Source organism: Balaenoptera ricei, chromosome 4, assembly GCF_028023285.1.
Source record: "Balaenoptera ricei isolate mBalRic1 chromosome 4, mBalRic1.hap2, whole genome shotgun sequence".
In the NCBI taxonomy this organism is placed as follows: Eukaryota; Metazoa; Chordata; class Mammalia; order Artiodactyla; family Balaenopteridae; genus Balaenoptera; species Balaenoptera ricei.
Genome location: NC_082642.1, coordinates 11,513,598 through 11,527,525, shown reverse-complemented (window position 1 = coordinate 11,527,525; position 13,928 = coordinate 11,513,598). Strand labels below are relative to the sequence as shown.

The 13,928-nt window shown below is 36.2% G+C and overlaps 1 protein-coding gene across 2 annotated transcripts in view; it reads right to left on the bottom strand.

Annotated features, from left to right (window-relative positions):
* Positions 1-849: 849 nt before the first annotated feature.
* The window catches only part of LOC132364510 (phospholipid scramblase 2), a 32,706-nt gene continuing 19,627 nt past the window's right edge, over positions 850-13,928 (bottom strand). For both annotated transcript variants that reach the window (XM_059920138.1, XM_059920139.1), the window contains exons 6-9: positions 13,049-13,269; positions 11,364-11,525; positions 4,504-4,665; positions 850-1,838 (exon numbers count right to left, since the gene is read on the bottom strand). In XM_059920138.1, coding sequence (XP_059776121.1) covers positions 1,785-1,838; positions 4,504-4,665; positions 11,364-11,525; positions 13,049-13,269 — 599 coding nt within the window. In that variant the 3' untranslated portion in view covers positions 850-1,784. The remainder of the gene's footprint in view (positions 1,839-4,503; positions 4,666-11,363; positions 11,526-13,048; positions 13,270-13,928) is intronic.

Sequence of the window (13,928 nt, the reverse complement as noted above, 5' to 3'; positions counted from 1 at the left end):
TATTTGAACTTAAATGGATTCTGCTGATAGTGTGTGGGTTTCTGCTCAAATCTTCTTTGCATAGTTGAAGAAGGAAGGAGCTGTTCAGATAAGTTGCAGTTTTGCTTTGCTTAACCAGAGATCTTGAGTCCTATGCGAAGAAGGAGTAGGAGTAGGGGAGATTGGGAGGAGGAGGGGGAAAGTGAAAGCAAGATGTAGCTGTCACAGGGATAATGTCAGTCTCTTAGCCTCATTTTGGGTTGGTTGTGGTACCTGACAGCGGGCTTGGAAAACCCTCCCTTCTCTAACTGGCATAACTAATGCCACTAGGGTCCAGCTGTGCAGGTACCTCGCTTTACCTGGCATGCTGTCTGTACCAACTATAAATGGAATGTGAGTGCCTCGGTTACACCTCATCATAGGAATCTGGCATCTGGTGAATTATTTAGGCTAATGAAAGGTGGTCTGGACATCACCTTTTCTGCAGCTTCCTGCCCTCCCAGTGTTCTCAGCATTAGGAGCTGGTGGTCTTGGAGTTCTGCTGAGGATGAAAGGGAATCTCTCCCCTAAGTTCTTATTTCCTAAACACGCTTTTCCTTTCCATGAGGTAAATTGTGGGTTGGACATCTCCTCTCACTTGATTCAGTTTTCCCTACAAAACAGGGTATAAAAATTCCTTTAACTTTCTGACAGGAAGAAAACTTAGTTTCCAGCACAGGTATATATTTTGCTAAGGATTATCATATGCTTTTGCTCTTTTAAAGGAGATTCGAAAGGGAAGGGGAGGTAAATGTGTAAAGTTCAGAACCATCATGTGAGTTGACTGTTCACAGTTTGTTTAAAAACAAAAATCAAATATGCAAAGAAATGTATCAGCAATTTTTTATTTTAGTTATTTGATTGTTGGTAAAAATAATCTAATAGACCATTGTAGACATTTATACTCAGAATATATATGTTCTATTTAATTAACACCTGAGTGATCTGAAAACTATTATGTTCCAGGAATGATAGAATACAGAACAGGAGCTAACCATTCCATATATAAATAATTACTTCAAAAATTATAGCAATATCCCAGTTTTAGAGTGAGTGAGTCTTTAAATGTATCTTTCTTGGGGACAGAATCATTCTTTTTTCACGAAAAATCATTATCAAAAATTGGTAATTTATAGTCTTGTCAAAATGAAAATGATATTTATAGTTGCAGATTAGATTATAGGAGAAGTTAAATGTAGTGTGATTTTCTGATCAAAAAAATACATTTTACTTTCCCTTGACATATGAATATTGAGTATTATTTGAATGTAATTGTAAAAAAACACTGAAATTATGTTCATTTTGAATTCTTTTGAATATACGGTATTTGCAAAATAACATTAGTTGTTACATATGAAATAAATTGTAACTAGATTTAATAAAATAATGTATAAGTTTATATTAAAATTACTTTTAAAAGTCATTAATTAATTTTGCTATACAAATTGAAAATAAAGCAGAGACTGTAGTTCAAAGTAATTCATCATAGGAAGTTATGTTTAAATGTAAAAATTTCTATATCCTTTCTCCAAAATACACAATGAAAAAGAAAATGTATAAAAACATTTATAAGTAAGTGATATTAAAAATAAACTCTTTAATTTGAAAAGTAAAATCATATATCTGGAGCTTCAGGCATCACAGTGTAATTCACATATGCTATAATAAGTCATTTACATAAAGAGAAAAATCCACCCAGTTTTCTTTTACATAGTCCCAATCAATACAGGGACTTCAGATTTTCTGAGGAGATGTCAACGAATGCATTACCACACTCCTGCTCTCTGTTCACTTCTAGTCATCTCAAAAAACATGAAGTCCTAGATAAAAACAAAATACGGAAATGGGTTTTCAGCAACAAAACAGAGATCAGCTCTCAGATGCATAAATGCTAAGGGATCTGATGAAACACAATAACGTATCTGCTAAACAAGAAAAATCAACTAATAGGTAGATCTGGGAAATGGTTGATAGCTTCAGCTTTCCATTTTAATGGCAATTAAATCCTGTAATTCTATTCACATATTGATACCTGCATGAACTTAATTAATCCTCTGGTAATTTCTCTAAATTTCACTTTTTTCATGCCTCTTAGAATGTTCCTCTTTCAATCTTTCTTCCTCAACTTTTTGTACTCCTTCTCTAGTAATATAACTTGTGTTGTGACTGGAGTTCCATGTACAATTTTTAGATTGTTTCTGGAGAATGACAGCCATCTTAGAGTTAGAATAACACCTTAGAATTTTTTGGCCCAGTTTTATGATTTCTCTTCCAATCTTGTTGTCCACTGTGTTCCTCAGCTTGTCTTACTCCATCAGTTTCTAACCAGACCCTCTCCCTTATAACTTCCGTCAGATCCTGTGGATTGTACCCCTCTCACATCTATCATTTTCCTTTTTCTCTTTACAAAGAAATAATTGAATCTTTATCACCATTCACTTGCAATTGCACTATTACAATTTTACCTCTCTTCAATCCATTTTGTACACAGTCACCAGGATTTATCTTTCTAAAATTTGGGTTTATAACTATTTTATTTATACCTAGCTTAAAATTAACCAGTTAACTAAACAATTTTCAGTATCTTCCCAAGGTCTATAAGATTGGGAAGATTGACCAATCTACCCCATATTCACTTCCTAATAACTGCACCACCACCACCCCAATCCCATTTCTCACCTATCCAAACACCCCAGACTACTCTCTCCACCCTGTACACACCGTATCTTTGGTTATGGTGTGTAAACCTTTGGTTAAACAGTTCCCCAAGTTAAGGTTAAAATTTTCTTCTCATGTGAAATAAACATTTATTGAAAACACAGTTTTTAAACAGAACTGTGGTTATATTTAAAACTTTATATAGAAAATACTGAGCCTGTCCCAGAGTAGATAGAATAGTATAATAAAGTCCCAATGACCACTCACCCAGCTTGGTTCACCAATTACTCCATCTGCTGTGTCCCTCTTCCCTCACCCCCATTATTTAAAAGCAAATCTATGATACCATATCATTTTATACTGAAATACTTCAGTATGTGCCCTTAAAGAAAATGGACTGTTCTGTTTTTGTATAACCACAATAACATCATATTTTTTTAAAAATCCTTAATAATTCATTAATATCATCAAATTGCCAATGTTCACATTTCCCTGAGTGTCTTGTAAATGTCTTTTTCTATTGGTTTGTTTAAATCAGTATCCAAACATGGTCTACAAACTACATTAAGCTGATGTTTCTCTTTTTTTTTTTTTTTAATTAATTAATTTTTTTAAAAATATTTTTTATTTTTTGGCTGTGTTGGGTCTTCGTTTCTGTGCGAGGGCTTTCTCTAGTTGTGGCAAGTGGGGGCCACTCTTCATCGCGGTACGCGGGCCTCTCACTGTCGCGGCCTCTCTTGTTGCGGAGCACAGGCTCCAGACGCGCAGGCTCAGTAGTTGTGGCTCACGGGCCCAGTTGCTCCGTGGCATGTGGGATCTTCCCAGACCAGGGCCCGAACCCGTGTCCACTGCACTGGCAGGCAGATTCTCAACCACTGCGCCACCAGGGAAGCCCTCTCTCTTTTCATTTTATTTTTATCTTTTATTTTCCTGATATTTATTTGTTGAAGTAACTGGATCCTTTTTCTGTATGTTCTTTTACTTTTTATTTTTTTTCTGATTGCATCCATATGCCAATATTTAAGGTATTGATCTAGTAACTCCAAACCTTGCTTGCTTTGGAATCATATGATAGCTCGAACAGCTTAAAGGCTTGGATCCACCTCAGGATTTGGTTTACTAGATCTGGGTACATAGTCTTGACATAGGGAGTGTGAAAGCTACCCAGGTGTTTCTACTGTGCAGCTAAGGTTGAAAACCACTGCTCTGTCCCAGGAGTCCTTGACATCGGCTGTATATGGAATCATCTGAGGAGCTACACAAACTTTTAATTCTGAGCTTCTGATTTAGTTAAACTGGAACATGGCCTACTACTAAAAGCTCCCTAGGTAATTTAATGTGAAGACAAGTTCAAGATCATTGCTATATCTCATATATTTCCTCTTAATTGGTAGTTCTGTCTAAGGCTTGATTGAATGTAGATTCTTATTACAGTTTGTATTTCTGTATTAGATGATTTAATTTAATAATGAATCAGGCAGAAATCTCTTTGTTTCACTGAGACTTATTCCATTTAAACACACTGGAAGATTCAGACTCTTTTCCAAAGCACCAATTTTTTTTTTTTTACTAAAACCAGAGCCTCTCCTTAATATATAAGATCCTCTTGTTACAATGTGAAACTGCATAGACCCTCCAGGGAGAAGCTAGTCATCTGTGAACCCAGAGTAGCAGAAGAAAATGGAATTTCAGAGCTAAAATTAAATAGGACCACTTTCAATAAAACCTACAAATTTAAGATCATTTAAAAATGTAAAATTTACCAAATTATTTCAGAATGATCCTAGAGAAACCAACTATACCCCAGATTAGCAAGAATAAACTTACAATGAGGAAACATGCGCCGAGCATCACAGCTTTCATTTTCACATCAAGGTCTAACGGGAACTGGATGCCAAAGTTATCGACATCTGTAAATAACTCTCTCACAAAGCCAGTCCACTGCTTGGAAATCTTGCCAACCACATATTTATCATCAAGAGATTTAATCTAATTTAAAAAAAAGACAAAGAATTCTAGAAAACTAATAATAAAGCTGCTTTCCAAGTAGGAGTAAAATAAAACAAATATTATATTAAAATTATATGCCATTCATATCTATGAACATTATATCACTCATTACATGCATGTAGATTCCTATATCCATTTATAGATTCATTTTAAAAAAACTGTTTCTTTGGTACAGAGAACTAATATGAAAGTAGTTTAGCTGAAATATTTAACATTTTCTATTCTCCATTAAGACATACAGTAATAAGTTAGTTGAATCGAGCCAAAATAAAATTTAAGCAGGAAATATTTCTGTGATGAAATTTCTAGAAGCCATCAGGAAGGTAGTAAGTGAAACTCCTATCTGACTTCTGCTTTAACACAAGCACAGAGAGTTGATATAGGCAGAGTTTTAAAGGTGATGGGAGGCCCCATTATCACCCAATGTCAGTAGGAAAACATGAAATGCCAAGAGCCTGGAAAAGAGGACTGGCAGTTTTTTTTTTGTTTTTTTTTTTTAAATTTATTTATTTATTTATTTATGGCTGTGTTGGGTCTTCGTTTCGTGCGAGGGCTTTCTCCAGTTGCGGCAAGCGGGGGCCACTCTTCATCGCGATGCGCGGGCCTCTCACTATCGCGGCCTCTCTTGTTGCGGAGCACAGGCTCCAGACGCGCAGGCTCAGTAATTGTGGCTCACGGGCCTAGTTGCTCCGCGGCACGTGGGATCTTTCCAGACCAGGGCTCGAACCCGTGTCCCCTGCATTGGCAGGCAGACTCTCAACCACTGCGCCACCAGGGAAGCCCCAGACTGGCAGTTTTGAGTGAAGGTAAGTAACCAATAGTAACTTGATGAGATGCCTCAGGTCAAAGGTTGCGGTACGACTCAACAACAGGAGGAGGATGAACAATGAAAGAGGAAATGCATATGAAAAAAAAGGCTCCAAAGTAAAGTTTTTCTAATTTTACCGTTCTGCCTGAGGAAGGCCAAGGGCCATGATAAAGAGTTGAACAGCTTATAGCCAGAGAAATGCAGCTCACCAAGTGGGCATGTGGAGGCTGAACGTAGTCCACACTTGCCAGGGTATGTATAGGCAGAGTTGTGTCAACCACGAAGAGAAGTGTCCTTTTCAGATGTGCGCAAGGTACCACACGTGCTGGCAACAACCTTTGAAGACCTAGCTTAGGTTGGGACCAGCTACATAAATGTGGGCAAACTAGAAACAGTTGACTCATTTTATTTGGATGTGTGTGGTTAAGTTCTTTAAAAACTTGAAATAAACTTCTAATATGAAAAAACTGTGATAGCATGGATTACTGTTCATCAAATAGTCATTTCAGTCCCCTCCCTCTGTAAGCCCAGTATACTTTCCTGCACATTGAAATTAGGCTTGGCCTTGTGCCTTGTTTGACCAGTGGAGTGTTAGTGGATGTGACACCAGCAGAGACCTTAAACATGGCTGAGTGGTTTTGCCTTGGTCTTGCTCTCCAGTGATCAGCCACTAGAAAGCATGATCCAGGGAGCTTCTGTTGCTGAAGCTCCAGGATGAACATACCTGGAGCAGACCTGAGACCAACTGGCAGCCTAAATCAGAGCCATCTGAGCCGAGGTATATCAGTTGACCTTCAGACCCACAAGGATGAGAATAAATTCCTGTTTTCTTAAGCCACTGAGCTTTAGGGATTATTTGTTACGCTCTTGTGGCAAAACAAACTAATACAAATTCCCTATTGCACACCTTCATGTTTTATCTGCTCATAGCTGTCATGTAAGGATTTGAAGCTGGTAATAAAACCTTACATTTTATTTTTTAATTCAATTATTTTTAATTTTTGAAAAAAAATTTTTAACAAAATATACAAAAGATAATCAGCCATCATAATCCTACTACTACACTTACCAGATATTAACCCTTCCCCTTTTTGATTACTATAGCAAGAAATTTTAAAATTCACCAAAACTTTATGTAAGAGGTAGACATATAATTTTTTAAAGGAAAGGAACAGAAAAGTGAATAAGGATCTACAACTGAAGTCAACAGGACTAGATAATTTTTAGCTAAATTCTAGAAAATATTTTAAAAACAGAAAATCTACATAATAAAATGCTTTCAACTTCTGGAAGCAATAAACTGGTATTATATTACTATTAAATTTATAAACCTATAAATTTAATACAAATAATTGATAAAGGTGTTCTAAAAAGAAATCTATAGGTTCATCTCACAACATAAATATAAATACAAAAATCCAAATAGTACATTAGCACATAGAGCCCAGTATAAAAAATACTATAATAAAGTATAAAATACTAAAAAAAAATCATATAATTCAAAAACATGAGTGTATCCATAGGTCCTGAAAAGGTATTTTATTTACTTACTAATTAAGCATTTATATAACATTTAGTATATGCTAGGCATATAAATGCTTTACAAGTCTTATGTAATTTTTTCCTCATAATTTCTCTATAGGATATATAGTATTATTACACACAATTTTCATATGAAAAAATCAAAGCAAAGAGAGTCACTTGTCCAAGTTCACACAGATAAGAAGTCATGGAAATGGATTTCAAACCCAGGTGTTCTTCTCCAGAGTCTGTATTCATGACTGTTATGATGCTCTGCTGTTTAGAAAGTTAAGTATCAATTCGTAATAAAAATCTAGGTCAGGGTCAGCAAGCAAGGGTCAATGAGTCTGCAGCAAATTTAGTCTGCACCCTGTTTTTGTAAGTTTTATTTGGACACAGTTACACCCAATATTTGTGTATTGTGTATGACTACTTTCATGCTAAAATGGCAGACTTGAGTAGTTGTAACAATGACCATATGGCCCAAAACTCTAAAATGTTTTCTATCTCTTCCTTTACCAAAAAAAAAAGAAAAAAAAAAAAAAGTATGCTGATTCTTGCTCTAGATAAAACAGGAATAGAAAAATACTATGAAAAATAGCCAGTATCTTTCTAAATTATGAAACATTTGCTGCTATTTCAATTGAAATCATCAACTTAGTAGGTGTACACAAAATTGGCAAATATTATTCAGTTTTGCTGTAAGAAGTAGGCTGGAAAAGAAAATAAGCTAATTGGCAAATTAGAAGAGTTTCCATGATTTCATTTGCTATGTGATTTTATACCTAGATAAACCAAGTAAATATAGCAAAAGTGCCTTCCAAATTAAATACTAGAATATAGTCACAAGGCTGAATAAGAGGTAAACAAAAATAAATAGCTTTTCTCAATATTAACAATAACTACCTACAAATAGAAATATTCCTGATTAGTAGTGATAATGCCTGTAAATTACTTAGGACAAATTCAACAAAAGAGATAGAAGTTCTATATGGTCTTATGAAGAATACAAAATTAGATATAAATGAATTAAAATACATTACACTTTTGGGATGAGACAGGTTTAGCATCATAAATATATTAATTTAAAAAAAATCATAAACAGACAATACAATACTAATTGGATTCTAACTTCTGAAAAATTTAATGAAATGATCTTAAGGTTCACATGAAAGGAAACATCTGACAATAGCAAGAAAATATGATAAAATAGAATGATCAGTGACTGTGTGGCTATGACTAAATATAGGATACATCATTGTTACCATAACTGAATTATAAGGCACTACTGTAAGAAAAGTGGTAGCAATGCAATAGAAGAATGAATCTAGAAATTGCTTGTGGAAATTTAATGTATGTCATTTCAACTTAGCAAGAAATGAATAGTTTACTTAATAAATTATGATGACACAGTTGTCCAGCCAACTGAGATATATATTTATAAAACAATGTACAAAAGGGGTAGATTTGTGGAAAATATTTGCAGATCAGAGGACAGAAATACAGATGCAGGGTCAATGTCTTCAACACACAAACTACATTTATGAATTGACAAGAAAAAAATAAACAACCCAATAGAAAATACAGGCAATGGATATTAAAAGATAATTCAAAGAGCAAATACAAGTAGCTAGTAAACTTAGAGAAATGTTCATAATCCCTAATGGTCAGAGAATTACGTATTAGAAATAATCTTCCCCACTCCCACTTGATGATTATAGATTTCCTATTTTAGTTTGCAGTTTGCAATTTATCTAAGCTGTATCTGGGTGTCATTTCTTTTTCTTACCAGAATGGCATCAAGTCTGCAAGATTCTTAGCTATGTATCTCTTTGAATATTATATCAAAACATTCTGTCTCCTCTTTTTTTGTAACTCCTCTTTGGCATATGCAATAGTTTATTCTAGCTTCCATGTCCCTTCAAATTTATATCTTTTCCCCACCTCCTCTTTATAGTCCTAATATGGGTGATCAAGTTCACTAACTCTCTCTTCACCTGTGTCTAATCTATAGCTCATCCTTTCAAATGAGGTTTTATCAATGACTGTTCCTCATTTCTGGAGGTTCTATTTGGCTTGCTTTTATATCCTCCTGGCCTTTATTAATTGTTTCATCCTCCCCTTATGACCCTTTTTGTTTCTTTCTTAGGCTCCTTAATGTCTATTTAGGTATTTCTTGTATGATTGATTACACACTGTTCTATTATATGCAGTTTGGTTTTGGTAGATTAGTTCCTAGAACAGTATACTAATTTTTTAATCTGCTTATGTGGAGATAGGTTTGTTCTGTAGTGATAGAGGGTGACCTTGGTGATCAGTCTCCATCTAGTATGTTTTTGCATTCAATTCTCCCATCTGTATCACCACTCAAGATCAGTTTCTATGTCTTAAGATTCATGAATCATACTGGTGTTATGAATTCAGACCTCAAAATCATAGAGGGGGCTAGATTGGGATATCAGTTTCATGTAGGCATATTTTTTCCTACTCCTAATAGTCCTGGAATAAGACAGATTCCCTCATTATCTCTAAGGGATACAAAGTCTACTTGTCCTTCTTCTACTCACCTGTGGGATAATCTCATGGCTTCACCTACCATCCGTATGCCAAAAACTCTAACATTTTCCCTTACACACCTAAAAACCAACATGACTCAAAAACAAATCATTAGCTTCCCACAAATCAACTGTTTCTCCTTCAAGATTCTTACCCTGGTCAATGGCATCATCATTCAGCTTATTAAACATCAGACATCAGACCAATAAGACTTTAGAATCATGTCTCAATTTTCTTTCTTCCTCCACTGACATCAAATCTATGAATCAGTACCACTGGGTACACTTATAAATGTCTCTGAATTATTTTTCCCTTTAGAATGACCCTTCTCCATGTTCCATAGTGGTCCCTCATACTGATAATTCCTGCTTTCAAAATTTCTATTATCTAGTATATAGAAAATGATTCAAGGTACTATTTTCTCAATTCCCTCAAAGATGTTATCTAGTTAGCACCATTCTAGATGCACAGGAGAGAAGTTAATTCATTGCCTATAATAGATGCTTTAAGGTATCCACTGAGGAGGGTTGCTGAATGATTTCCAACTTTCTTATCATTAAATATAAGAGTTTCACACTCCAGTATGACTTACTTCACCAGTATTTTTACTTATTTTACATAGATAAAATATATGTCAGCAAAACTTCCATTAATATTCCCTGAAACAACAATTACCTTTCAATCCTCTGGATCTTTTATGGGAATGATAACCCATACATAGAGAACTATTATTATACATAAACCTATAAAATCTTTAAACATACATAGTTTATATCCCCCCCACACACTATGCATTCTTTGTAAGAGTCTTTATAAAGTCTCTAATTACATCATATGTACTTTTCTTAGAATTGCCTGTCTGCCTCATTAGACACTGAAGTAAGTGAGGAGTGATCCATCTTTATATATATAAACAGAGGAATTAAAAATCATATGACTAGCAAAGCCAGGCAGATAATATACAAGAATGAAGCTGGATAGTGGAAAACCTTGGCAAGTCAGGGGCAGTGGCAGAGTCCCCACTTATTTATCATAAGGGGGCAGTCCTGCTCAGTATTAGATTTTTGTCCCTTCTGTGGAAATTGTCCAGTTTACCAGATTTTATGCTTATACAAGAGAATCATGGTATCAAGATTAAGTTTTATAATCTCTCGACTTTTAAGCATTTGCAACTAAACAATTTGGGCCATAAGTCTGGGCCCCATTTGTTGAAAAACTGCTGTGATGAAATTCCTCCAGGTAGTAAATACACAGATATATTGTGATTTCTAATAAATGAATTTAATACAAAGATAAAGGAGAGATCACAGAGAAGCATGATTAGGTAGTACGTCATATATTTGTTAAAATTCTCTTTGCATAATTGGGCTTTTTGTAGGAACTCAAAGATGTCAGAGATTTTGAAGAGGGCCTAGAGCACTGGCAGCCTGTGTTTCATGCTAAGGAAGAACCATATGCTTCGGCAATCAGACTTTGATGACAAGGTTAATGTTCCACTTAAAATGGATAACATACGGTACCTCTATACAGAAACCACCAATGTTAGATGCTTTGTTTATATTTATTTGACTACAAATCTCTGCTTCTCTTTTTTTCCATTTAGCACAATCAACACTGATGCTTAATCAGAGCAATAACCATCTCTCTGACCAAAGATAAATATGAGGGACACTGAGTCCCTCTTGAGATATCAGGACATACGTATTCATTTAATACATTTGTAACATCCTCCCAGCTTATGTTATTCTTATACTAGGAAAGCAAAACCCATAAACGTTATCACACCTCTTACCTCAAAATCAACATCTGCACAACAGCTGCAGACAATACATGGACCGGTAATTCTTAGTACATCCTCTCTCCTCTCATTTTGAAGTGTAAACTTTGGCAGGCATGGGTGCCAGGTCTGAGTAACATAACCTACTGGTACACCAGGAGGAGCTTGGATTTCTATCTACAAAAGCAAAAAGAATATATAAATTGTAATCATGACAATGTCTAATAAGAACTCTCATTTACTGAATACTTTCTAAGTGTCAGACACTGTTCTAAGCACCACTTAACTCACTCCACATCCTTACCAAGTTGGTACTATTATCCCTGTTTATACAGGAAGTAACTGAGGAACAGAGAGGTTAATTAACTTGTATCAGATTCCCCAGCTGCAAAGTGGAAGAGATGAGACACAAACTCGGGGAGGCTGCATGCACTGTCTCCATTCTGAAGCACTGCTCTACTGGTCTTGTATATTTTAATATTTCCATACTTACAAAAAATGTCTAAATTATTAATAGCTATTTCCTCAAATTCCTTTAAAAACAGTGGTTTAAGTGTATGGACAGAGCGCTGATCACTGGGGCAGTTTTCAAATATGAGTGGCAATAGTGCTAGCATGGAAAGAAAATGGGACCTGGAATCTTGGCTCTGAACATTAGCTGGGTGACTTTGAGAGCATCTCAACATGTTTATCTGTAACTGAGGACTTCCTAGATCTCTTTATTAAGACCAATTGTATAATGTATGCTAATGTGCTCTATAAATTGTCGAGCATATTCCATCAAACTCTCAGTTTTCCCTCAGCTATTCCGATGAATATTATTACATCTAAACTAATTGACATGGAAAACAAAATAATTCAGTATGAACAACTTCAGTTATCCTTTCAAAATAAGAGCAGTATTAGACATCAAATCTCTACGTGCTTGTATCTCTGTGTGCCCTGCTCTCACAGCTACCCGTATGGATGACTGAGTGACCCAGGCAGCTCTGGTTTCAGGCCAATGGAGATACAGGCAAAGGCCAACTTCCTATAAACACTCTGTGCCCTGGCGTCTCCCCTGAGATCCATGTTCGCTATCAGAGGGCTGTCAAGTACTATGAAAGAGACACCTGGTCTTTATGGAGCTGACGGTGCTCACAATTTGCATACCCCTATTACAGGGACTCAAATATATTACTTTTTTTTTTTCAAATGGAGAACTGAAAAACACAGGAGTTGACATTTCTCAGAGGGGGCCTCTCCTAGGTTTGCTCCTTGTAGGTTGGCTAAAATAATGAGATGAACATATGTGTTCTTTTCCTCACTCTTCTGTCCACTTGCCTCTGGGATGGCATTCGAGGATATTCTCTATGGGGCCCTCCTCTGGCTTTGGCCAGGCCCTCATGGTCATTTCAGGTGAGGGACTTGACCGAGGTGACCTATGTTCTCAGCTCTCTCTGAAGATCAAGAAGTCTGGTCTCTGAGATCTCTGATTTCACCCCCGGGGGGCACACTGCTCAGGGACATGGGGCTAACTGCTCACTCTTTTCCACCTGCCTTCCTTCCTACAATTTACACTCAAGCATAAACCAATAGCTGGTGGACCACTTTTCCTTTAAATCTCATTTGATTATATAAATTCACCAAAAAGGTGAAAATTCTTGCAGAACTACTTTGCAAAGTATTTGTAAAAATTACCCTGGTAATTGCTCACTGACCTCCTGCAGGCAGCAGGGAAAACAACAGCTGCTACACCTTAGTGGTCTCTCCAGAGTTATGACTTCTCGGCCCGTATTATCAAGAATCCTTATTGTAAAAGGCCTAGAAGGCCCACAGCAGTTTCGGGTACAGCAATCAGTATCCTCTGCTGCAAAGTAAATCCTCTGTCCAAGGCTGTTCTTAATTTCATATTTGTTACAAGTTTCAAAACCTGTTAAGACTAAAAACATAAAAGAGAGAATCACTATGACTATTGTGTTAAAAGAATAATCAATCTATCCTAAGACACTACAATATCTAGTTATACCATTTTAAGATGATACTTCATATAACACAGGAGGAAGAAAAGGAAAGATGTTTAGAGATGGTCTAAACAGAGAAAAAAAGGCAAAGGGAATGGAGGAGAGGGTATTAAAGTACAAAGCAATTAGGAATTCCTGTATGAGACATGGAAGAGACAACAACTCGTATCTTCCTAATTCCATGGACCCGTGTCAGAAAGGGAGACTTTGCTGTGAGGGATGGTGCCGTGCTGTCGATGGTCACAGTCGTGCTAAGTGAATGCAGAAAATGTCTACTTGTCATGTATTCAGCTATGGAGGGGAATATAGGATGATTGCTATGTTTATGCACCATATAGTATTATATTAAGTAAATTGGCTTGAGATATAGTTTTATAAACCACAGTCATGGCTTCTCTTTCTGCGCTGTGTGAAGAAGGTGTGAGAGGGCTTTCTCTCAATGCACACATGTGAAGAGGGAGAGAGTGAAAATGGAAGGTGAGGTAGGACGTCACCCTGGGCCCAGGGCACCCTTGTTTAGCTCAGCAGTGGTTGTTCAGAAGTGGGAAATGGGTATTAGACAAGGGGAAAGATGCTT